The sequence below is a fragment of the Pleurodeles waltl genome, chromosome 7, assembly GCF_031143425.1.
Source record: "Pleurodeles waltl isolate 20211129_DDA chromosome 7, aPleWal1.hap1.20221129, whole genome shotgun sequence".
NCBI classification, from domain to species: Eukaryota; Metazoa; Chordata; class Amphibia; order Caudata; family Salamandridae; genus Pleurodeles; species Pleurodeles waltl.
The window spans coordinates 12,875,275-12,902,052 of record NC_090446.1 but is presented as its reverse complement, the minus strand read 5'-3'; the positions used below and the strand labels follow the sequence as shown (position 1 = coordinate 12,902,052).

At 46.2% G+C, this 26,778-nt stretch overlaps 1 protein-coding gene across 2 annotated transcripts in view; it reads left to right on the top strand.

Annotated features, from left to right (window-relative positions):
* Nucleotides 1–26,778, top strand: part of LOC138303552 (zinc finger protein 132-like) — a 40,499-nt gene that overhangs the window by 11,370 nt on the left and 2,351 nt on the right. Inside the window, exons 4-9 of one of the 2 annotated variants that reach the window (XM_069242795.1) lie at nucleotides 2,856–2,969; nucleotides 3,170–3,274; nucleotides 6,445–6,549; nucleotides 14,962–15,072; nucleotides 18,409–18,510; nucleotides 25,394–25,504. In XM_069242795.1, the coding sequence (XP_069098896.1) occupies nucleotides 2,856–2,969; nucleotides 3,170–3,274; nucleotides 6,445–6,549; nucleotides 14,962–15,072; nucleotides 18,409–18,510; nucleotides 25,394–25,504 (648 nt within the window). The remainder of the gene's footprint in view (nucleotides 1–2,855; nucleotides 2,970–3,169; nucleotides 3,275–6,444; nucleotides 6,550–14,961; nucleotides 15,073–18,408; nucleotides 18,511–25,393; nucleotides 25,505–26,778) is intronic. The other variant, XM_069242796.1, reaches the window with a different exon arrangement.

Sequence of the window (26,778 nt, the reverse complement as noted above, 5' to 3'; positions counted from 1 at the left end):
TTGCCTTCTGCCCACCCTCAGCTGTCTTCTGCCCACCCTCAGCTGTCTTCTGCCCCCTCTCAGCTGCCTTCTGTCCCCTCTCAGCTGTCTTCTGCCCACCCTCAGCTGTCTTCAGCCCCCTCTCAGCTGTCTTCTGCCCACCCTCAGCTGTCTTCTGTCCCCTCTCAGCTGTCTTCTGTCCCCTCTCAGCTGTCCTCTGCCCACCCTCAGCTGTCCTCTGCCCCCTCTCAGCTGTCCTCTGCCCCCTCTCAGCTGTCCTCTGCCCCTCCTCAGCTGTCCGCTGCTCACCTCCGCTTCCACCTCTGCTCCCTCTCAGCTGCCTTCTGCCCCCTCTCAGCTGTCCTCTGCTCACCCTCAGCTGTCTTCTGTCCCCTCTCAGCTGTCCTCTGCCCACCCTCAGCTGTCCTCTGCCCACCCTCAGCTGTCCTCTGCTCCCTCTCAGCTGCCTTCTGCCCCTTCTCAGCTGTCTTCTGTCCACCCTTAGCTGTCTTCTGCCCCCTCTCAGCTGTCTTGTGCCCCCTCTCAGCTGTCCTCTGCCCCCTCTCAGCTGTCTTCTGCCCACCCTCAGCTGTCTTCTGTCCCCTCTCAGCTTTCCTCTGCCCCCTCTCAGCTGTCCTCTGCCCACCCTCAGCTGTCCTCTGCCCCCTCTCAGCTGTCCTCTGCCCACCCTCAGCTGTCCTCTGCCCCCTCTCAGCTGTCCTCTGCCCACCCTCAGCTGTCCTCTGCCCCCTCTCAGGTGTCCTCCGCTCACCCTCAGCTGTCCCCTGCCCCCTCTCAGGTGTCCTCCGCTCACCCCCGCTGTCCTCGGCCCTCCCTCAGCTCTCCTCTGCTCCCCCCGTCCAGGCTCCTCTCTGCACCCCTACATTGGCTGAGCCAGGGTCAAGAGCTGGGGTACTGTCACTACTGCTTTAGCTTCCAGTTCATTCAACAGGCTCAGCAGGTGCTTTCAGCAAAATTACTTTTTTTGTTGAAAGTTCCCTTTGTCATTGAAATTAGAGTTTTGTTCCTAATGCCCACTCCTTTTTCACATCTCTATATCTTTCACACCTCAGTTCAGTGATATTTTCATTCCAACAAATCAGTGAATGACTGAAGGCGGTTTGTAAAGAGGTTCAACGGCAAGAAGGGAGATATCAGTGCTGTAGAGAAAGGGGCACAATGGAGTCGACTGCCCTGTGTGTGTCTGGTGGCACTTGTTACTAGAACCACTGACGCATGCATTGTGTGGAGCCACTGATGCTCGTTACTAGGCCCATTGATACATGTACTGTGTGAGGCCAGTCACCCTCGTTACCAGGGCCTTTGTTGCACGTAATATGAAGGACCCGTAACACTCCTCGCCAAGTCTGCTGATGGAAGGTCTCTGTGGGGCCACTGATGCTCCTTATTAGCCCCAGCGATGTAGGGCCACTGACACGCATTGGTAGTCCCCTTTGATGCATCTACTGTGTGAAGCCACAAAGCCTTGTTACTAGGGGTATTTATACAGATACACTGTGAGGCGACTGATGTTTATTGAAAGGCCCATTGATATGTACACCATTGGGTGGGCCACTAATAGTTATTATTAAGCCCTTTGATGCATGTCCCGTGTAGAGGTCTTGACACTGATTACTGTGCTCATTGATGCATTTACTGTGTGTGGGCCACTGACCCATTTTACTGGGCCCACTGATGCAGGTAGTATGTGGGGCCCTGACCCTGAATAGTAGGCCCATTGATGCAAGTCTTTGTGGGGCTGGGGCCATTGATGCAAGTCTTTGTGGGGTTGGGGCCATTGATGCATTTACTGTGTTTGGCCACTGACTGTCTTACTAGGTCCATTGATGAAATAACCATGTGGAGCTCTGACACTGAATACTAGGCTCAATGATGCAGGCCATTGCGGGGCTGGGGCCATTGATGCTCTTTACTAGGCTCATTGATGCATTTACTCTGTGGGGGCCATTGACCCGTTTTACTGTGCCCACTGATGCAAGTAGTATGTGGGGCCCTGGCACTGAATACTAGGCCCATTGATTCGAGTCTTTGTGGGGCAGGGGCCATTGATGTTCTTTACTAGGCCTATTGATGCGTTTACTGTGAGGGGCCACTGACCCGTCTTACTAGGTCCACTGATGTAGCTACTATATGGAGCTCTAACGCTTAATACTAGGCTCATTGATGCAAGCCTTTGTGCGGCTGGGGTTATTCATGCTCTTATCTAGGACTATTGCTACATGCAATTTGTTGGCCTATAACCACTTGCTACTAGGCCCTTTACTGATAGCTCATGGCCCACTAATGCATGTACTTTGTGGGGGCACTGATGGTTGTTGCTAGGCACATGTACACATGTACTGTGTGGGATCATGAACAGAGTACTTGCATGGACATACATGTTGTCCAGTGCACTGAGTGCCCAGCACAGTGTCTGAAATTGCAGGCTCAAAGTCTGTGCTGACAGAGAGCTTCTTTTTAGTTGGACTACAGGCAGCCCAATCATTAGTACATTAATTGTATGACTTGGCAAGGAATTGCTTGCATTGGAGTGCATGGAAATGATTTGCCCAGGCACTGTAATGGAGGACTGGCGGAGGCAGTTACCCAGGAGGCAGAACACTTAGCAGTGAAGCCAATGGCACAACATGGGATCTTTACATTGGGCTGGGCAATTGCCAGCATCTCTCATTGATGCATTCACAGTACAGAACACACACTTACGCTAGACTTCTTGGCTTTGCTAAAGTTTGAATTCCTCTTTACTGGCTTCTGATTTTCTCTTTACTGTTTATTCACATATTGTACAATGGGTAGTGACATTTCTATGCTGTTAGAATAGTCTCAGGAGCACCAATATATGCATTTTTGACCAGGTTGTGCGATCACCAATTCCGATGCATTATTGAGGAAGAAGAGGATGCCGACCTTTGATGTGAAGGAGGCCCAGGACACCAGTCAGTGGGAAAGTCAGTATTGGTCCAGCACAGGTCAGGATGAATTGGTGCTAAACGTTCACCATTCTAAGCAATTTAAAACACCTTAAGTAATTATGTGCTATAAATGCCCTATCATTTAACTATTCATCAGTCTGTGCATGTCAGAGATACATTTTATACTTATATCATTGAATTTTCTTTTTTGTGAATGTACAATATATTAGAAGATACACAGTTGTTTTCTTTGACAGGATTCCCCGTGCATGACCCTGACATTTCTTTGAGGAAGGAGCAAGAGTTTTGTTCCAGTCTAAAGGATCCTCAGGCCACAGACATAAGAAATAGCCACAGTTCAGGTAAATGGTGCCTTGGTGTTTTTATTATTTTATTTTTTTAACATTGAAATCCTAAAACATTTCCAAGATATGTTAGATGTTTTGTCTCATTCAGTTGTATCTCCACTGCCTTCTGCAATAAAAGTATGTGTTATATTGCATGGACAACATACTGCGGCCATGAATTCTCCCCTCTTGAGACATCTTATCCCATGCTCCTGTGTTACTCTATTTACCAGATATGAAGTAGGTCATGTCCCCAAACCGGGGGGATAGGTATTTCCATTCTCAACCATAACACTGCCATCCACCCTTTGTCCAGAGTAAGCCTTATGTTGGGAAGGGAATCATCCATGCCTGGTGTACATTAGGGTCCACCCTGCCCTAAATGCCCGTCTGCACGCATCTTGATCCTGCTTTTTGATTTTTGCCCTAGCTTCTCACTAGTGTAGAGTGTGCGCTGAGGCCTAGTGTCTCGCCACAGAAGGGTTGTGTGAAATGGTTAAAGGCTAGTCCGCCATTTAAGAGCTGTCGGCTCAAAAAGGAACTATCTCTAGTCTACAAGAGGGGGAATTTGGTTAGGGAGAAGAGAAACTCAGAGCAGGGTGACTGAGAATTAGCAGTTGTATTGAGTAGAGGTCAGAGGATCAATACCTTTGTAGCAGAAACGTTCTGGAAAATATGAAGTTGAAGAGGAGGGAAACACAAGGAAAAATAGAAGGAATAAAATAAATGTTCGGACAATGCCAAACACATTGAGCAAACTGAGCATACGCAAACCACACAAGGAGTTGGGAGGTAACTTGTTCCTGCTACCTGACTGCTTAAACTTGTTCCTGCTACCTGACTGCTTAAACTTGTTCCTGCTACCTGACTGCTTGAATGTGTTCCTTCTACCTGACTGTTTAAACTTGTTCTTGCTACCTAATTGCTTAAATTGTCAGGGATGCAGTCCTGGTGTTGATCTTATTAGCTGACAGCATCTCACCTGGAAGACACATCTCCTGTATCTCAGCCCCAGACATCGGTGATGGGTCCTCCACAATAGACATGTCTCTTCCCTTTCTCTCTGTGTCTGTGAACTGGTTGTTATTTTATACAGTTTATCTGAACTTCAAGTGTTTTTTTTTTTTATGGGTCAGTAAACTACCCTTCCATCGCCCCTCTGACCCCCCCCCCCCGGCAAAAATTCCCCCTTTTGCTGCCCTGCATGTTTACTGGGAAATCCTTTTCATGAAATTGCTGATTAATTGGGAGCTATGAACAAAGAAGTCAGGCTCTTATGTCTTGTCCGAGGTGTCATAACCCTTCTAGTCTATTAGATATTGCAAAAGACCCTTTCGAATCTGAGTGTCCTGGATTGCCTCTACTTCCATTTCTTGATGGGCTTGCACTGCTGTGACTGGAGGTGATCTGGTCTTTTATTTCCCATTAGAAGGTTTTATTCTGGAGCTCTAGAATACTGGATGAATCCAGTGTTGGCTGTCTTGTATATAGAGTGGTGGGGCGGCATTAATATAATAATAAAAAAGGCACTTACTTACTTGACTTGCCACAACGTCCTCCTCGATCTGGTGTCTTCTCTCTCTGAAGCTGACCTAGGAAACTGCACTACCCTATCCCGGCGCGGCTCTCATGCTGTTAAACAGCATAAAAGAAGCGTCAGGATTGGGGGGAGTGGACTCTCTTAGCACTCTTAAGAGCTCTGGAGGCCTTTGCTTTCTCTAACCCAAGCTGTCTTAAGGCAGCTAGGTTAGAGAAGTTTAAAATGCGCAAGTCTGGCCAGCAAAAGGTACATGCGCACGGTTCCCTGTTGTCACTCAGCAGCCCTTTCAGGGACAGCACATTGGTTGGAAATTCCAGTTCATCAGGACTTTCTCAAATACTTAGAATTTTGATGATTTTGTTATATCTGAGTCAACCCACTATTCTCACTCAAAGCCAACACGTGCCACTTTTCCAGGCCATAAAACCATATCCACTGTCTCTTGTGTTTCAAACCACATGCATCCAACTCCCTCTTAACTAAATAGTTTTTCCCTCCCTTACTCAAACACCTGAAGGTGATATACTCCTAAAAAAAAACCTAGCAGCTTGATTCCAGAACCAACATAGGTGTTTGGAGACAAATCTGCACCCAGCAGCACTTTGTCAACCTATAGTTGCTTTCATTATTTCACATATAGGCGGTCATCCGCCGCCCGCCATGCGGCCAAAAGACCGCTGCCGGCATTCCAACATTCCCCCTGTGCCGGTGGGAATGAGGCCGCAACACAGAAGCCGGCTCCGAATGGAGCCGGCGGTGTTGCGGCCGTGCGACGGGTGCAGTTGCACCCGTTGCGCTTTTCACTGTCTGCTAGGCAGACAGTGAAAAGCTGGCCGGGGCCCTGTTAGGGGACCCCTGCACTGCCCATGCCAGTGGCATGGGCAGTGCAGGGGCCCCCAGGGGCCCCAGGACACCCCTTACCGCCTGCCTCTTCCTGGCGGTGAAAACCGCCAGAAACAGGCTGGCGGTAAGGGGGTCAGAATCCCCAGGGCCGCACTGCTTGCAGCGCTGCCCTGGCGGATTTGCCCAGCCGGGGCAAAAACGGCGGGAAACCGCCGGCCCCGGTTATCCGACCGCGGCTTTACCGCCGCGGTCAGAATGGGCTTTGAAGCACCGCCAGCCTGTTGGCGGTGCTTCCGTCATTCTGCGCCCTGGCGGTCCAAGACCGCCAGGGTCAGAATGACCCCCATAGTGTTTTATAGGAGAACTGATGAAAGACATCTTGAAGCTACAGAGGATCCATGACCCAGCGACCCAACCTTGAAGGAGCTCTACTGGCTCATGTGGAGGAAAGAATCAAATTCAAACTAGTTGTAGGAGAAGCTCAACTACCGTTCTAACCATAGCCATGTCCTTGGGTAGGGCAGTACCAAGCGAGTTACCACATATTACGTCAGACACCTGCGGAAGCATGGGAAAAACTATCAGAGTTCTTCGCCCATAACTCAAGGACAACCTCTAACTTTGAAGTCCTGGGACAAGTGTCCAGAGTCTGATTTTCCTGTAGACCGCTTCAGCGGCATTCATCATCTTTTTCTTTCCATTCAACTCTAAGACCATTCTTACTGGTTTACAGAATGAAAAAGTAATGTATTCTTTCACCCGTATTATTGTTAACCGTAGCTCTTTATTTATTTTATAATAGGTCATGCGTTTATAAAACAAGACCTTCCATTCATCAACAAGGAAGAAGCAAACTATTCCGTTGACCGTGAATCCGAGAGGAAAGAAAACATGAACACAGCAACAGGTAAAAACAATAAACTCACAGTTTTGGTGTCAGGGAAGCAAGACACCTGAGAGACTCTTGAAAAACACACTGCTCAGCATTAGTACCTCTACTGTTTAGATAAGTTTGATTTTCTTCCAAGACCTAACTTTCAAGTGTTTTGAAGGGAACCAGCCTAGTACTTGGGACTTCAGCACTTAACTCGGTATGTCTTTGTTTCTGTTCTATGCATTTAGTGAACCTTGAGACCCCATTCTGTAAACTCCCTGAATAAAAATAGTTGTGGAAGAAATTTCCATTAATTGTTTGTATTGATTTATAAGTTGGATTGAGAATGTTGTTCTCCCCCGAGATGAAAGCAGTGGCACAGCCCATGCAGCAGCATGCCAGCGTACACAGTACCACTGCATATAATTCTGCATAGTCATGGGGTTTTGTCCAGAGTCCAGTGGCGAACGCAAATTATAGTACCAATGTATTTAGCATCTTTTCCCAGTAGAAGCTGTAGGCAAGAGATGGAATTAGTTTTGCTCCGAAGGTGTTTAACATTGGCGTTGAAGTTCGGCCCTGAAGTTGGTTCTGGATAGGGCGCTGAATGCCTGCAGGATTGCGGAGGCCCTGTTTTTGGTGTATTGCTTGTGGGGAGAGAAAGAGCCTTGTTGTCTGTCAGGACTCTCAGTTATTTATATTCCTATTCACTCCTCATTTGATTACCATTCAGGAACTAAGCTCTTTGTTTAAAAAAAGTATCTCCCATGATCAATATGTTGGCTTTTTTGAGATTGACTGTGAGGTCTTTGGTTATGCATAGTAGTGAAGGGCAGGTGAAGCCTCATTGTATAGTAATAGAACATTGTCCGCATGGCCCCCTATTCTTGGGGGATGAGCGGAGTCTACATTTGATAATTTGCTCAGATCTGCCAAAAAGATGTTAAATTAAAGCAGAGGTAGGGCACACCCTTTCTTTCTGGAATGGTCTGGATCTTTTGCAAGACTATATTCCCATCCTTGACCTTAACTCTGAAACATATATAGGTACATAGGAGGACTGTGCCTCCCAGCAAGCTTGGTGGAATGGCCAGTCTAGATAACTCGGCCCTCAGCACAACAGTAGACGTGATACTTACGTCATGGTGCAACTCCATTTCGGACTGGTTAATATGTGGAATTGATTTTTTAAGTCTGTTAAACTGACAATAGAAAATCCGGTAACTAGCCTATAGGAGAGCAGCACATCTGTAACCCGTGTCAGCGTCCCTCTCCTGTGCCCTCTTAATCAGGCTGTTTACAACTTCAATTTTTGTGCCTATACCTGACACGCGCACAGCCAAGGTGTTAAATAGGTCGACCTGCAGGTCCAATTTTGTTTGGGTGATAATTTCGGGCAGCGACTGACGCTTGAAGTGTAAACAAAGGAGGAAGCAGCAGGAATTGTTGAGAGGGTCCATATTGCTGTGATTGACCCTTTTGTTCTTAGTTTCCAACGTGGGTGTCCATTGGCGCTCTTATTGCCTCTGAGGTGTTCGTTACAGTCGGAGCAGGCGGTGGACGAGCAATCTTCCAGGTCGGCCACTGGGGCAGGCGCTGATGTGAGGTGTTCCTCTACAGTCGGAGCAGGCGGTGGACGAGCAATCTTCCAGGTCGGCCACTGGGGCAGGCGCTGACGTGAGGTGTTCCTTACAGTCGGAGCAGGCGGTGGACGAGCAATCTTCCAGGTCGGCCACTGGGGCAGGCGCTGACGTGAGGTGTTCCTTACAGTCGGAGCAGGCGGTGGACGAGCAATCTTCCAGGTCGGCCACTGGGGCAGGCGCTGACGTGAGGTGTTCCTCTACAGTCGGAGCAGGCGGTGGACGAGCAATCTTCCAGGTCGGCCACTGGGGCAGGCGCTGACGTGAGGTGTTCCTCTACAGTCGGAGCAGGCGGTGGACGAGCAATCTTCCAGGTCGGCCACTGGGGCAGGCGCTGACGTGAGGTGTTCCTTACAGTCGGAGCAGGCGGTGGACGAGCAATCTTCCAGGTCGGCCACTGGGGCAGGCGCTGACGTGAGGTGTTCCTTACAGTCGGAGCAGGCGGTGGACGAGCAATCTTCCAGGTCGGCCACTGGGGCAGGCGCTGACGTGAGGTGTTCCTTACAGTCGGAGCAGGCGGTGGACGAGCAATCTTCCAGGTCGGCCACTGGGGCAGGCGCTGACGTGAGGTGTTCCTCTACAGTCGGAGCAGGCGGTGGACGAGCAATCTTCCAGGTCGGCCACTGGGGCAGGCGCTGACGTGAGGTGTTCCTTACAGTCGGAGCAGGCGGTGGACGAGCAATCTTCCAGGTCGGCCACTGGGGCAGGCGCTGACGTGAGGTGTTCCTCTACAGTCGGAGCAGGCGGTGGACGAGCAATCTTCCAGGTCGGCCACTGGGGCAGGCGCTGACGTGAGGTGTTCCTCTACAGTCGGAGCAGGTGGTGGACGAGCAATCTTCCAGGTCGGCCACTGGGGCAGGCGCTGACGCGCTCTCACCTAGGATGTTGGTGTAAATGGGGAGTGACATTTCTGTAGCCTTGTTGTTTTTGTGTGCTGGCCCACGGTTCCATTGGGAGATGAATCCACATTATATGGAGCAGATTCATTCTTGTCTAGTGCGTCCGCCTGTAGCACGTAATTCAGATAGGTCCTCAACAACTTTGCTCTATTAAAAAAATTGAAAGTGTTTTTGATGGTTTCCGATCTTCCTTTTCAACCCTTCCCCCAGTCTGGAATCGGTAGAGATGTTTTTATTTGCGTTGATCTTATCCACTTTTGCCACACTCGAATCGCCGCTTCATGGTGGTGAGGGCCACCAGGCCTCTTTGTCTGCCTGACCTCATCAGCAGCCTCAGGCAGAGGGATGGATCTGAAAGCTTAGTTGGGTTTGTAAACTTCCACCCTCCACAGCCCAGCAGTTTATGATCTGCAGGTTGACGTTCCAGTGCTCCCAGGGGCCTGGGCTTAGCGTTCAATGGTCAGGCAGCGGTTTCACAGAGGCACTTAACAGCAGCCAAGCTTAGTACGTTTTGAGGGGATATTGGGTCTGTGGGAGGGTCGGCGAGGGGAGAGGTTGGCTGGAAGTGGCAGAGCTGCATTTGTTCAAGCCGCACAACTCCTAAGTCACCCATCTCTGTGCTCAGTGGGCTCAACCAACCACCACTGTGGCTAACTCACAACGACTTACGCGTCACCACTAGCGACACCCCCTGTTGCACTCAGAGCTCATTTCTTGTTCCCCTTCCGCTCCTCTTTACTTTTTTCTCATTGGGCTGTAGTTAAGCTGTAGTTAAGCTGTAGTTGGGCTGCAGTTGAGCTGCAGTTGAATTGCAGCTCTGAAATCAATAGCTTCAGCTGGGTTGGGTTCAGAGCCACCGGCATGGGGGAGCAGGGAATCACTGTAGTCACTCCGTCCAACATGCTGGATCCATCTGACGGAGCGCTGCTGGCCTCCTAGCAATGGCTGACGATATCGCCTGCTGCGGTCTCAATGGGCCAATGAAGCTCTAGCAGTGGTCCAGCAGCTTGACTCAACCTACGAGCTGTAATGGTCCACACACTGCTCGCCTCCTCTGCACCACACTGCTCAGCTCCTCCCACCTCACTCCAAGCCCCGAGCACCTCGCCTGCTCCTCGTCTCACCTGCTCCGCGTCACCATCAATGTCCTCTTCCGCGTCCATCAAATACAACCACTCAATCATTGTTCAACTCATTTGCCAAGCCCTCAATTTGATTGTCTCTTATCCTTTCCAGAGGGTGGTTGTAAAATAGAACCCAATCTTCAGCACTGGTGCCTGTCCTCTCTTCGTAGTGGTTACAAATATCCAAATATCCCTGAAAAAAACAAGTTACTTACCTTTAGGAGCGCTCTTTCAGGTTGATCCTCTATCTAAATGCAGATTTTTCATTGCCGACCTATCTCAACGTTCTGCTGAGTGGTCCAATTTTAACATCTGAAAAGCTCCCAAGTTAAAGATCCGCACACTGTCACCAACAATTGTTTTATGCCGTGTAAAAACGGAAAAGACAAGAAAGAGACGCCAGAGCACGGTGTTGTGCTTATGTGTTGCACAGCTCCACCACTGCTAGGGCGGTCTGGAGCAACCGCGGAGCAAAAGCTCCATCTCCCGCTGCATGGCACCGTTGACGAATATTCCACAGATCCATTCTGGTGCCTTGTAGATATATTCAGTTTATGCGTAGATTGTCCACCAGAAAGAGCGTTACTGAAGGTGAGAACATTGTCTAAATGTGGTGAAAAAACCTATATAGTTAGTATGGGATGCAAAGAGACCAAAAGGTTACGCAGGGATTCGCAAGCACCCTGGGGGTGACAAGGTGAAGGTACTTTAAAAACAACAGAAACATCAAGCCACTCAATAAACCCCTAGCTCGCCTCGAATGAACACCATTGCAAGACAACTCCTAAAATGGCACGTGCGTTATGACGTATGTGTCTCTGAGATATTTACATGGGTCTAGGTAAAGCTAATTATTTTCAAAATGTCTTTAGAATATATTAATGTTAACTTAACTGTTCTAGGACATATGACATTTTCAGCCATAATGCTGCAATCCTGGTAACATTTGGCACACTGCTGTTGTTTAGGCCGAGGTTCCCACACTGTGGATCTTGACCCACGGGTAGATCGATAGCCGATCTCTGGTTGGTCGTGAGAGAACAATGAATGAAGAAGCCTTTACATTTTGTACTGATCTTGTCACATTTGCTGCATTTTAAAGATGACAGTCCAATGTCATACTAGGTTTCTGACAGATTTCTGCTTATTCTTTTAGTATAGGGATTGGTATTTACTTTTCATCCTCTGATGAGAAAGAGAAAGGAGTTTTTAAAATGACAGCAAAGTTAAAGGAGTGTTTAAAGTTAAATGTGGTACAATCTTGCTGGGGCACGGGGAGTGTGAAAGGAAAGGCTGCGGGGTGTTTATTTTTTTTTGTAACACAGCTACATTTAAATACTTGTAAATGAACTGTACACATATTTCAGAATATATCAGGAGTTATGGAAAGCAAAAATGGAGCAATTGTTTTTGTAATTCTCCAGAATGATGGAAACAATCCCTTGCAAGTATTGAGAAACAAGACTCCGGGCGAACCTTCCAGTATTTTTTGTTTCAGGTTTTTTTATTTCACAAACCCATTTCAGTAGAGAATGTGCTCACTCTATTTGATCATACACAATCATTCACTTGTGTATGACTTTCACACATAAATTGAGAAATAATAATTTGCCCTAACGACCAGAGTTGCCTACTTTGCATCTGGGATAGCATTGGCTATGGACACCTAGGGGCTGATTACTACTTCAGCAGTTTTAGGACTGCCAGACCGTCTTTGGCAGTTTGACCGCTGCCTCTTTGGCAGTCCGGCCGCCCACCTACGTTCTATGAGGTCAGACCACCACTAGTCTGTTGACACCGCTGACATTTGTGCCACTGCAGCGGTATGGACAGCAGCGGTCAATGGTGGCGGTGCCAACATTGGTACCGCCATGTGTATTATGACCTGCCTTTATGCCGACCTTTTCATGGCGTGGCGACCACCATGAGAAGGTCAGTGAAAAGGCAGATTTAGAGCCATAAACAAGGGCCCCTGGGCGACTAAACCCAGGGGGATTGTGGTTAGGGCCCATGTTGTTCCCCCTACACACGCACGCACTGTTTGTCATGCACAACATGGTGCATGGAAACATTGGGCCTGACTTGCTGGAGGCGCAGTAGTGTAGCCAGCATTGGCTTTAGGCGCTCTCCTAGAGTTGAAGCATTGCTGCCGCCTTGACTGTGCTGCCGACACACCGCCAGCCTCGTGAGAATGTTGTAATGCGGCAGTCGAGATGCCGGCCTTCTCCCGACCACGTAGCGGTAAACTGTCAGTCTGACCGTCAAAGTTTTAATCAGGTCCGTTGTCTCCCATGTCTAAAAGGCTCTGTGGCAATGTGTGAGCTGTAGAAAACTCTGCTGTGTGTGTATAAATATATATATATATGTCGAACAAAAGAAAGCTGCAATGCACTCTGTGAAAGCTTGTTCCTTCAAGTGATTTATTCAATGCAACAAAATGACACTTTGATGAAGACCGTTTGGTCGAAACTTGTCGTTTTGTTGCATTGAATAAAACACTTGAAGGAACAAGCTTTCACGGAGTGCGTTGCAGCTTTCTTTTTTTGGGCATTAAACAGAGGGATCGGTCTACACTCGTGCTTCGCACCAGCTGGTGAGCGCGTCATTTTCTTGACAGCATTGTGTTGGATATATATACACACACACACATATATATATATATGTAAATTATATATATATATATATCAAAAACAAAGTTGTCCTCTGTGAAAGCGCACTCCCAAAAGGTTATATAAATGGGAAGAAAAGCAAAGCCAGCAACTCACAGTGAATTCTTCAGGCAATTTCATTATTCCAGGCCTTGTATTGTAAAATCATCTCTGGACACGTGTTTCTGGGTTAATGCCTTCATCAGCAGAGAAAAATATAAAAATATTTCACCCTCATAGGTGCAGCCAGTGCTGGAAGTGCTCCAGGCATTTCCCTCTTTGTTGAAAGACTGATTGCATGGCTCTTTAGCTTGTCTAATTACAGGCACCTGATTAGTCTCTATAAATACCAGCCTCGCCCCAGTGCATGCTGGTTATGGTAGTCCTGCAATTTTGTCATTTTGCCCCAAGTGGGTTGCTGGAGCCAAACTAAATAATGAAAAAAAGTGCAAAACCTATGTAGGCGAATACAAAGTAAAATTGTCAGATTTGCTGTGAATATCCCAACCATTTTTGCATATATATATATATATATATATATATATATATATATATATATATATATTTATACATATATATGGAAATTCACCAGCTATAGTCTCTAGTAACAATAATTGGCTCCCCGGCCATGCAGAGTCTAGTCATCAATTAATCAGTTATGTAATTTCAGATTTTGTAGTCATGTTATTAATGATGCCATAGATCATGTCATGAGTGATGTAATTTGTGGGGTACGTAGCAGTGCATAGTGTGTCTTTAGAGCAAAAGTTATAGTTACTAGAGATAACTATAATTGGCGACTTTCTGTTTTTTTTCGTTTAAATCTTTTTTATGTTGTCACTGAAATGGTCACATAATTATAATGTTACTTAAATTTTAAGTTTTTTTTTAGTGTAAAGTAAGATATAATTGCAGCTCTTAACTATAACATCACTTTAACCTTTGTGTTTTTCAGTGAATTTCTAGTTTTTTTAAAACTTAAAGTAATAAAGCCAACCTCATGCTTGTGGCCAGGCCCTGCATCCAACCCCTCACAGGCAGGCAACCGCATGTCAGGCACTGCCTTCTGGTGTGCACCATGTGAGCTTGGGCTCACAGGTCCTGACTGCACTCAGGCAGACTTACTGACATTGTCAAGCAGTCACAACACCAAAACATGAAAAGCAGGCCTATTGGCGTTATCAAGGGGTGAGCATAGCAATATATAAAAACCAGATCTGTCATCTTTCTCCAAAATTCACCAATATTTTTAATCAAATGTATTTTTCAGTACTTCACACAATACAATGTTTAATAAGGGTGATTATTATAAAATATTTAATTAAGTTTTAATAAAAAAACAACAACATGTCTGTGAGTCTTTCAACATAGTGTTAATTATTGCATTTTGTGGACTCAAAAATGTTAAAAGAAAGACTCAGAGACATATTGAGTGTTTTTTTTTTTTATAAAACCAACATGTCTTTGAGTCTCCCTTTCAACATTTTTCAGCCCAAAACATGCAATCATAAATACAACCACAAGAGAACCTTGCATTCGAGCTGATGAGCATAGAGCTTGGTAAGTTCTCCTAGGGTCATGGATTTAATGGTCCAGGGGACTAACTTTTTTTAATGTTGATAGACAGCTGCTGCAATCCCAAAATCCTCAAGTGTAGATTATGGCTTATACTTTAACTATAAGGCCTATTTCTTAAATCACATTTTGTATATAAAAGCTGCTTAGTAACACAATAAAACATAATCTGCTATGGCTTACACCCTTTCCTGATTGATCAAATCAGAGAAGCTGGAATTGTGCCATTTTCAAAGGAATTTAAATAGATGGAAATTCTACTAGTGCAGTGGAACAAAAGGATGTTTGATTCTGTTAGAAAAAAAGGTTCTCACCATATAATCAAACTTGTAAATATTTGTTGTATGAATATTTGTTGTTGCTATTACAAAAAAAGTTTCCTCTAAAATTCTTCACTGCTTACTACACCTAAGCCTGCCTTCTGTCAAGTACCTAATATAAAATAGTGCAGTAGGTTTGATTAACAGGTTTTTTATTCAGCATTGTGATGGGATGATCTTTCCCTTGTAGACATCTCTCAATACGGTAATACACATCTCTGTGTTCATCACTGTAACAGGACCAGCAGGTGCTGCATCCATTGGATCTTTCACTGATAGTGGTGGAGGCGAGGCCTATTTTGCTGACCAGCTTGATGCCAAAAACTGGGGTGGTAGCAGCAGTGTCGCAGGTAAGCATATCAGATTACCATGTTTCATTGTTACCCTCTACCAGCCTCTCTGACCTTTCTACAACTATTTTTACAATATTTAATCTGCACCAAGCTGTTCAACAATGACAGTTTTCAGACTGTGTGTCCTGTTTTCCCACAACAAAGATGGAGATGAGGTTTATATTTAACTGCTTATGTATTTTTGAAGAGGCACTGCTTGTCGGATCAAATAAAGATTTTGTAAAGATGACTATGAAACCTGGAGCATGTACCCACCTTACGGATCCATGGCACTTAGGGCCTCATTATGAGTTTGGTGGTCGGACGAGCCGACCGCTAAACTCGCAGGGAGGATGCCATCACCATGGAGATGGTGTCTCCCCCAAGCGTATTACAATGTTCCCGCCGACTGACCAGCGGGAATATTGAATTATACCATTCCCACCGGGTGAGCGGCGGGAACAGTGCTAGGGTATTGGTCTTGGCTCCCTTAAGGGAGCTGAGGCCAATACTGTAGCACACCAGCACCAGCGAAATGCAAACTGTCTGCAAAGCAGATGGTACGCATTCTGATGGTGCTGGGCAGGGCGGCTCCTACACTGCCCATTTGACAGGCATGGGAAGTGCAGGGACCCCCCTGTGGCCCCTGGCACTGGCTTTCCACCAGCCTTTCCGTGGCACGGTGACCACCATGGAAAAGCTGCAAAAAGTTGTAATCACCACCCCCGTGGCTGAGTACAACTCAGACCTCTATTAGCTCATTGGGAACGATATTCCTGGCAGTGACGCCGGTGCCTTGGTGGGTCCATCTGCCGAGGTTCTAATGTGGCGGTCGGACCACCTGGATTGAGGCGGTCCGACCGTCACCGTAAGTGTGGGCATCCTCGGACCACCACACTCGTAATGAGGCCCTTAGTCTGCTGCAAGCGAGAAAAGGAAGTGGTGTTTTATGTGAAGTGATCCATCCTCAATACTTCCTGTAAAGTCTGTTGATGGATATGTCTTACTGCAGTAACATGAAAGCCATTAGTGGGTCCTTACTCAAACTTAAAAGATCCCTCCTCATTTGGGTTATTCTGCTGGATGCACATTATGGATCAGTAGGCATCACTGCTAGGTGGAGGAAGGGAGTCTAGTGACCACTGTGGTACCATGGTGGATATAGGCCTGGTAGTCCGTGCTTTAAACTATCTTCTAGCTCCCCCTATAGATGACGTTCTGAGGTAGGCAGTTCTAGGGAGAGCACTGAACTCCTGATTCAGTTTCAGGCAATGACCAGAGGAATTCAAACTAACCTATTTCTCACTATTCAGTGTTGAGGCTGGTTGGATTGGGTTTATTGTCCCCCCTCGTGGAGGCTTTTGCAGCAGTCCACCTCTTTTTTCTCTTCTTATGTATAATGAGATCAGTAGACGAGGGAAAAGTAAAAAGAAAGGCGTCTGAACTCTAATACAACTCCAGGTACTGGATATTGTGCTGAGTACATATGACTATTCAACGCAGGCATGTTCTGAGGAAATGTGGAAGCCATCACAGGCATATTCTGAGGATAGTGGCCAAGCCAACTCCGGCATATTCTGAGGACAACAGTGGCCAAGCCATCACAGTCATATTCTTAGGACAGTGACTAGCCAACATATGCATATTCTAGGGACGGTGGCCAAGCCAGCAGAGGCAAATTCTGAGGACATTGGGCAACCTAACGCAGTTATATTCTAAGGACCGTGACGAGCCAGCGCGGTCATATTCTAGGGACGGTGGCCTAGCAAACACAGGCATATTCTGAGGACAGTGGCCAAGCCAACAGAGGCATTTTCTGAGGACAGTGGCCAAACCAACACAGTCATATTCTTAGGCCAGTGGCCAAGCCAACACAGTCATATTCTTAGGCCAGTGGCTATCCAACACAGTCATGTTCTAGGCACGGTGGTCAAGCCAACACAGGCATATTCTTAGGACAATGGCCAGCCAACACAGGCATGTTCTAGGGACGGTGGCCAAGCAAACACATGCATATTCTGAGGACAGTGGCCAAGCCAACACAGGCATGTGCTAGGGACGGTGGCCAAGCCAACACAGTCATATTCTGAAGACAGTGGCCAAGCCAACACAGGCATGTTCTTCCAATACAGTCTTCTTTTCAAAACCTGCATATTTTCTTATTTTTGGACAAGGATGTTTTTAGTAGATGGCTGTAATTCTGAGAGTGTTTCCCACTACTTCAACAGCCATATAACCTTGAACCACCCATATATGGTTGACAAACTGTGTTTGAGACTACTTTTGTAAATAATATGTTTTTTAAAATTGCATTCCAACATCCCTGGTTTTTAGTCTTGAAAGTGCCCCACGCACATTGCCACTGGGGGAGAAACATCTGTTGTTTGGCCGCATTTCACCTTGCTGGAACTTGTTGGATCATTTCAGAAGACACTGCTTTCAGCTACTAACATCTGGAACTGGTTGAACCTGTTCTGGATGCTTTCAAAGAGTTCATATGAAAAAGGCTGTTGTTTTTTTGCTGTCTACCAAAGAAACAAGAACTGAAAACTGTTGTGCAAAATAAGGTGTTTCCATATATGAAATTATTCTTTTGTTTAAGGGTGCATATGCTTTGTTTACACAGTAGTTTACACTAGGATGATCAAATCCTCCATCTAAATACCATTCTGCTTCAGTTCACATGCTGGATTCCACACCCTTGCATTTCTGATTACTATTACATTCTGGAACCTCAGGCGCTCCCAGGCTTGGATTCCCAAGCACTCGCAGACTAGAAAACGAACTGTCTGGGCACCTTTGTTAGTCATGTCAGACATTCTGGCCCTTGCACGTCGTATGAAATTTGACCATAAGGGACCATGCAGTGGTGTTGTGAATTTTCTTGTGCAGATAGCCCGTTCAGACCCACGTGAGAGACTTGTTTAGTTTATCGTTGCTCACTTTGTGTAATTTGGGGGTGCTCTTGTACTCCTCTGCTTTGAGTTGAGCAGCTGCCCCTGGTTTACGACGAGGAGTAAGCTGAGTTATTAGTAAATGTGGCACTCGTGCTCCCTTAGACCTTCACCCGTTACTCGCCGGGTATGCGGCTTGCGCATTGGACGTAAGGATGGGCGGTGCCAGGGATGCTTGGTAGTGGCTGCCATTTCACTTTCTAGCTTTACAGGAATTCCCCCTTTTATCTCTGCCATTAGATGCCAGTAGCTGGCAACAGCTGATAACAAGAAGGCCCTAGGTGCTGGAGTTACTGCAGGTGACTGCATTGTATTGTGGTAGTTACACATACCAACGTGTAAAAGAGCAGTCCTTGTCACACCTACATGACCTTGTTATTTTTATATTTTGTGCTCGCAGTTGGCACCTCAATCACATCTTTCAAGATAAAAGAGGAAGAAGAGCCCTATTTTGTGGACTACCAGGACTCTATGGCGCGAGAAGACACCACCACTTCCGCAGGTGAGCAGGGCCAGAGGTGATGCAAGAGAATCTGCTGCCTGAGCCATTCCTTCCCTCCAGACACCTGGGGGGCTCTTATTAACCTCCTCTCATCTTATCAATTATTCCCTCCCCCTTTACATCTTCCTTTCATTGTCTCTATTTCCCTTTCACCTTCCATTTCCTTTTCTTTTCTTTTCTTTTCCCTTCCCTTTTTCTTGTTTCCTTTTCCATTGTCCCTGTTTGCACCTCTCGTTCCCCTTTTGCGCTTGGTGCATTCCCTTCCCCACTTCCTTTCCCTTTGGTTCGTTCCCCTTTTCCTTTCCTCCTCTTCATCTCCACTGCTTCCCCAGTTCTTCTTCCTTTCCCTCTGCCTCCCCTCATCCACTACCGCTGCTTCTCTCTGTCTTTCCTCCTCTCTTTCTTGCTTTTCCCCCACCTCTGCTCTCCCTGGTCCTCCCCTACTGTTGTCACTGGGCATCAGGCAGTACCTATGCGAAGCAGACCCTAAATCTTGTGAAATAAGAGGAAATCGGGCAACAGGAGGACCGATTTGTGTCACGCGTCGAGCCCGGGTTGTACTTCAAACTTTAAGATTGTCATTTGCCGGGCACTAGTGTAACACAAATCCAGCATTGTTCGTTGTTTCATTATCCTGCATCCATGGTCTCATCAAATGGCTTGTCTTTATTTACTTTATTCTGGAGTTTTTGTAGCATGCGGAGGAACCCATTGGTAGCTTCAGGGCGCTAGAACACTTTGGAAAGGGGAGACAGCAGGAGTAATGCCAAAGTCTTCTTACTCAGATGCTTTCCAGAAGAGGTGGGTTTAAAGTTATGACTCATGGATGCACAACATTTGCACACTTAGCGCCTTGAGACCCTCACAGGGGAGTAGTGCGATTTACAAATTCCCTGATTGATTGATTGATTGATACTGTAGACACATAACAGGCGAGAACAGGGCACGGATGAAGATGACTGAATGAGCAATGCGGGTACTCAGTCACAACCAGGCAGAACTCCAACGCTGTGCTTGCTCTTGAACAGGGTGATTGCTCTTGGGGCACACACTCATGCTCAGTCCTGTGCTTTTCAAGCACATACGTACCTATGCTATGAGGATTGCACTTGTTACTGGCATATGTTTGGTCTCCTAAATGACAGACAGGTGGCTTGCTGTGGCTCAACCTGGAACGAAGCACCCTTGAATGTTCTCTAGAAACATGTTACTAGAGATACACCAGTAAACATGGACAGGGAAGACATTTGTCGTTCCTTTTATGTCCAGGTTTCCTGTACTGAGCCCCACAGTGCTAGCTTGGTATCTCCTAAAAAAGCATAAACCCATTGACCATGCTTCCACGCTCACTGGCAGTCCAAGTTAATTCAAATTATACAATTATTCTTAAAGTATCATTCTTCAGCCTCTCTTTCAGGTGAAATAGGCGCGTCAAGAGGTAGGCACAAATGAATGCACTGGCGAGAGAACTGAAAGCCACCAGCAGCTTACAGCCTCCAAGGCAAGCTCCCTCTCACCACTGGACAGTCACCAAGCTCCAGCATGTTCCTGACCACATGGAGCTACCTGGGTTAAGAAACAACAGTTACTACAGTAAACCTATAGTTTTGAGATATTTTATGGTCACCACCCTAATACTTGAGTGCCTCATGGCTTGTTGGATCAAGAATCTGGAGCTTAATAATATTTACTGTGAGGCAGCGAGTGAGCAGCTATTTGCAATTTTTAGCCAAGAACAGGCTTGGTGTGTGGAAGAGATGACAACTAACTTGGAAGAAAGTGATCTGATGGGCACAGGAATGCTTGAAATGATGGGGGAGGGTATTTGCAATTTATTCAATATATACTGATTAAATAAATGTGTGAGAAATGCAGGATGTGTGGCTGATAACAGTTGGGATAAACAGTTCAGTTGTCAACTTCACCAGTGTGTGGAAGAGTTTGTTGTACAGTGGTGGTGCTACGAATAATGGCAAAGTGAGTTTATAAGTGAAGGGGGCCTACTTGCGAGAGCGGAGTGGTTCAAGGCTGGTCTCAAAATAGGACAAAAGGACATTAGGAGGCTGTATTGAATGTTGTTGCTGCTGCTCCACTGTCTGTGGTGGGGTGCTCACTTCTTTTGTGGTTGCGAGTGTTTCGTGGTGAATGTGTGTTTGGTGACCTCTGAGGGGCTGTAGTGGTTTTCAAGTGTTTGTATAAGCTTTCTTGGCCGAGTTCAGAAGTAGATTAAGAAAGTCAGAGGGGATGAGTGTTTGGAGGAGTGCCTGTGGCTGGTATGGTATTCTCCCGTGTGCCCGGACGCACCTACAACCTGTGTTTTTATATCTTCTAGGTTGTGAAGGTATTAGAGTGATTTGAGGGTTATCCTCGTGTGCCCAAAATTTGTTTTTAGACCGACAGATCCAGTGACACTGGTCTACTGTGTAGGAATTGATGTCTTCACCGTTTGAAAAGTAGCCGGTGTACAGGCGCGGCGTGTGGGGAGGACACCCCACAGGTGCGAGGTATCAAGCTGCTTAGCTCTCATCTCCAGAGTAATGTTTCCTGTGGCACAGGCAGCAATCCACACCGCATGACATCAAGGTGAGCAGAGAAACAGACTCATGAGGGGCAGAGTCCACCTAACCTATGTCCCCGGACGTAGCTGACAATAGGGATTAGAGCAGCACCCACCCTCTCAGGAGCAGTGTACATTGAAATTAAGGATTACTATTAAGTGTTGTGAGAGTGTAAATAGGAAACTAAACATGCACTATGGCTAGAATAGGAAGGTGAGACAAAGTGCACATCCCAAGAGAAAACTGAACAGAAAATATTCCAAAGAAGGCTTGGCCAAGTTCCCCCAGATGGAAAGCGGTGCACACAAGTGCCCAGAAGTGGGCTGGGAATCCCTCAGCAGAAGGGTAGAAAGTGCGTAACAAGAACGCTCCTCCGCCTTCCCATGCAAGGGCAGCAGCCAGTAAGCACTATAATGGAAAGTGAGTGTAGGAACACCCGTAATAACACCAGCAACCACCAGTAGTAACAGTGATCACATGTTTACATAGTGCATGCTTGTCGGTAATACACACTACAAACACCAGGTGTTGCTTTTACCCAATTTAATGGTTCTCAAGACATGTGAGCGCTCCTTCTGGAAAAGGATACCAGAGAAACACCTTCTCTTCCGCCATCCTGGGCAGGGATAACATTTAGAACATCTCCTCTGTAAACATAAGTTTAAAAAAAACTCCATTTTACTGGGTGAGGATAATTATCAATACCACATCCCCACCAATTCTAGGCAAAGTGACACCTCCCGCACCTCTCACAGGCACGGCTAAATAGAAAGCGCTACAACACCGTGGCACCATCAGTGGACACACACATCACAATAACAACACAAAGGTCTAAATGAGAAATTCCCTATTCCAGGGGATCCCACCCGGTGGTCCGGGGACCCTGGTGGCCCGCAAAGCCTCCTCCAGGGGTCCCTGACTGTTTAGAAAATTAAATAATATGCACTGATTCATAAAGCGTGTATATAAATAAAGTGGCTAAATGTACAATTGTACATTTTAAAACATCCTGTAAGTGTCCAGGATTTTGAAATTGAAGACTAAAAATTTAATTAGCATCCTCAGATTGATTACAGCAACGAAGGGCATCGAACGGGATATAGTATGGACGATAATTGGCTTCAATTGAGTTTAGAGAAGCTCCAGCTTTTCAATTAACCTTTTTTTCTTACTTAGATTTGTTTGCAAATTAAATACAATGTGTTGTCATTTGTGTATGTGCTTGATGGAATGCTTGTTTCTGTATTTTTGTGTATTGTTTTGCAGTTTAAACCCTGGACACTTTTTAACCGGGGTCTCCGGCTTCCAATAATGATTGACTTGGGGTTCCTGGGTTCCCATAATAATAATGTGAGGTGTCCTCAAAAGTAAAAAGTTTAGGAACCACTACCCTATTCAGTTTATCTAATCCCACGCATGGACAGTAGTGCAAACCATTCACTGCACAGAAACAGGCAGGTAGCATTAAAATGCCACTTGATATATTCCATTTGATATATTGTACCCAAATTCAGATGAAAAGTACCCTTGTCCACATTGGTGTGCAGGCTTGATGGCTACAGTTGAATCTCAGCAGGGGCAGATAACGCGTACAGGACTAAAGTCTGTGGTCCGCTCTGCCTCGGAGATGCAGACCTAACTTGGAGTTTGTCAAGGCAGTGGTGTAGCTGACTGCAGTGACTGATAGATTCCCAACCCCACTTGCGCACCACACCTGAAGCGCAGCGATCCACTTGTGTGCACAGAGGCTGACCTGCTCTGGGTGTCTCATCACCATAGTGTACACTTTATTCGTGCATTGCGGTAACAAAGCCTCTGGCCATGCTGTGTATACTCTCATGGCTCAGGGTGCTGCAGTTTATACATACATTGCGGTAACAAGGGTCCAAGAGTAGCGCAGGCTTTTTCTATGCTCGTAACCAAGAGTAAAGTGCTTTATGCACACATGAGGGAGACATTTTGCTGCCAAACAGTTCTCAGTTCCAAGACCAGCAGCTTGCATTCTGCATAGACCTTGCTGCAAAATCAAAGATGGCCACTTGTGACCCCAGAGGTCGGTAAAACGAGCTAAGTGGCTGGAGTGGGATCTCGGAGGCAAGCGGACTCAGAAGGGTGAGGGTGAGTGGGAAAATCAGTTAAGAGTTTGGGTGAAAGAATGCAAGTGAGTGAGAGAACATAGCCCCTCATGCACTTCAATGGCTGACGTCAGCAGTGAAAGGATACAATGTGTTGAGTCAAAGTACTGGACACTGACATGCACCTGGGTGGGGCAAACACAAGAATAGAGAGGGGCGCCATCAATTCAGGAGCAGGCAAAGGAGACAGACAAAGCAGATTTTGCATCGTGTGGAGGTGCAGACGGTCTGTTTGTCAACAGACGGCTAAAGCTGTCTGTAGGCAAGACCTAAAAAGAAGTAATCGCAGAGTGCAATGATAACAAGGTATTACACGTAGAGTACAGTGAGGAGTTAAGTAAATTACCTTGAAGATCATCACAAAAGGTTGGTAACCATTTTTCAAATTGTAGCATTGTGAACCTGTTAAACATTTTGAAGTCACTAAAACTCCTGCGATCGAATGGTCATTAATCCCACTGGTATGATCAAAGACCAAAGTCCCCTTTCCCCTTCTCACTCGTATCCCCTTCACAACTGTTGCACTCATTTTCCTAAAGTAGCTTCTTCTCATTTTCATTCAGCTCAGAAAGACTGTGACGGAGTCTCATTGTAAACATTCCGGTTGGCTAAGCCAATCTCTGCATTCCATAGTGACGTCCAAGACTCACTTGTGGAGTGAGGAATTAGCAGGTATTTACTCCTCCAGCAGAAGCTCCCTCAGTCCTCGGAACAGGACCATCCTTGAGGTACTTCATTGCAGTGTGGTGCTTTCTTGTGGCCGTTTGTGATGCCACCAGAAGACAGCTGCCAACTGAGGCCTTTAGTACTCAACCTGTAGTGGTAGTAAGCTTTTTAAAGGCACAAAACCTATAAATCCTTGTCTCACGTAGTAAGCGGGAGATTGCACAACTACATGCCTGGGATCTGTGGTTGCCCCAGGTACATGCCTGGGATCTGTGGTCGCCCCAGGTACATGCCTGTGGAAAGCCAGCACCCCAGTCATGTGGGTCGTAACAAGGTATGTGAGGCACTTTTACGAGGATCAGCAGATCTGAGAACACATTTAGGCTAGGTTTCTTCTTAATGAACTTTATTGGTATTTTTATTCTTTATACTATAATGCTATTCACTTTTTTCATATTTGCATTATTATTATTACTATATTTTAATTCATGTATGCTAATTCACATGTTTTATTATCATACTAACCTACTATGTGTGTATGTGTGTGTGTGTGCTTGCGTTCAGGTGTGTGTGTGTGTGTGTGTGTGTGTGTGTGTTGCGTGTGGGGTGTGTGTGTGTGTGTACAGGCAGGGGGGTCTAAAACAGGGTAGCTACCTAAAATTCCCTGCCAGTTCTCTGACTGTTCTGGTCCAAATTTAACCAGGTTAAGACCAGCCCCATCTCATGGACAAGAGCTCCAAGTCCAAAAATGCTGATTTTGCCTAGGTAGACTCTGCTGTACACCATTTTTGGGCCAGTTGGAACAGTCTTTGTTGACCAGTGCCATACCGAACCATCTCAAGTGCCTGGGACTCTTTGACGTTACTCATTCGGAGTGTGTATATGCCACCACTGACCTGCGTTTTACAAAGCTCCTTCAACAAATAAACAATCAAATGAAAAAAAGTGTGTTGCATTTGTACATAGGTGAGGGTGCATGTGTACGTCTGTGAAGTTCTGCGTGCATGTACCACCTAGTAGCCATTTCTGACCAATAAAATGTAGCTATCCAAGCTCCTAGTGTGTGAAGCAGTAACCTTTTTATTGTTGTGCACTCTTTCATGAATACCTTCCTACAAATATTCCTTAAAGTTTGGTCATTTGAGTGATTTAAAAGTATGACATTCTTACATTACTCCTTCCTCTGTTTTGTTGCGCTTGCATGCTTTACGCTCTGCGTTGCTTTATCCTTAACTGGGAATAAAACACAAAACTTTATTCAGCAGTGGGGCTGTAGTCGTAGTGTAGCTGACAACAGCGGTGCTGGAGGTGGTGACTATTACATTGGTGGCGGTGGTGGTCTTGGCGGTTGTGTGTTGTGATATTGTTTGGGTGGTAGACCTTGTGATAGTGACGTCGGCTGCCAGAATAATAATGTTGGCAGTAACAGTGGCCGTTTTGGTTGTGGGGTTTGGCAAATGGTGGATGTGGGGTGGCGTTCCTTTGGAGGCATATTTCTAATGCACTTGTTATTTTCTAATGCAGACCATGACAATATCTCACAAGTTGTATCATTCATCATAAAAGAAGATGGAATTCCTGATTCAATAAAGCAACAAAATGCAGAGATGAGAGGTCAGAGTGGTAACCCTCTAGGTAAGTAATGAGTTCCTGCGCGTCAGGAATAGCAGAACATTGTCTCCTGCACATCTCCTTCAGCGGAAAGCTAAGTGTGTGTCTAATCCAGCAGCATACATGGTGCCTGGTGGGGGATTCAGTGTAGCAGCCCTAGACCTTTCCTCATTTTTCCTCACTATTTTGCTGTGCGTGTGTCCGATCTGTGCGCTCATCTTTCTTTAACTTTCTAGCAGTTTTTCTAAATGTACACCTTTGAGGGTTCGCCCGTCCATAGACTTGCATTCGTCAGGCTGTTTGCTGGAAGATGGCTGGGCTCAGTTGCCAATGGTGATGTCAAATGAGAGTTGGAAAATCCAAGGCTGATGCCATGTTTATATGGTTTATAATTTAAGGTTATTTCTTGTGGAATACCTTCATTCTTTTTTTATTTCCTTCTCTTTGAGTAACAACAAACTACGCAGTCAGCAAAATACATAAGCACTAGAAGCTACATGTTTGTTAAATACAGTCGTACACAGCCCTCATGGTCCATCATCAGTAGCCCTGTTGGGCCGCCATCTCTCATCTAGTCACCTCTTCCCCTCGGCCCGTATTTAATGCACAGATTCTATTACAAGGGGTCTTTCCTGGAGCAGCCTGAAACTCCCCATCTAGGCCACAGTAAGTCCTCCAACCTCCTCAAATCTTTGCACATTTTTTCAGGCATCCTCTTCCCTCGCAGACTGCTATCTCCACCTCCACAGAAGCTCCCTTCAAGCCTCCATTGCAGCTAACCACATCTGTTTAGTTGGAGATGCCAGGTCACACCATTTTCTTGCTAAGCCTTGTTTCGCCAGCACAAACCCTAATGTACAAAACATGCCTTCGGGACAGATCCTTGTCACACGGAATATATCTGATATCATGAATCGAGGGCTCTTGGAATGGGGGCCTCCAGAAGAGCCACCAGCCCAGCAGTTATTCCAGCCTAGTAGCTCTCTAGTGTAGGAAGTCCCCAGATTGTGTGGAAGAAAGTCCGCTACGTTACTGCATGTGGGAGATTGTGCCGTGGCCCTTCTGTGTAGTCTTCACTTTCAGCTGAATCAGTCTCACCTTTATAGCCACCTCTTCTGGATGTCGCCGCAGTCACGTATCTAAACACTGACAAATGAAAGCATGGTGAATATGCAAGTCATTATTTTATTGTAAAGTGTTATTACCCGCAGTATAACATAGGGCGCTGCAAACTCTACAAAACCTGCCCATGGCTTGCTACTGTTTGGCTTTATTTTCACTCTCATTTGCTTGCTTCT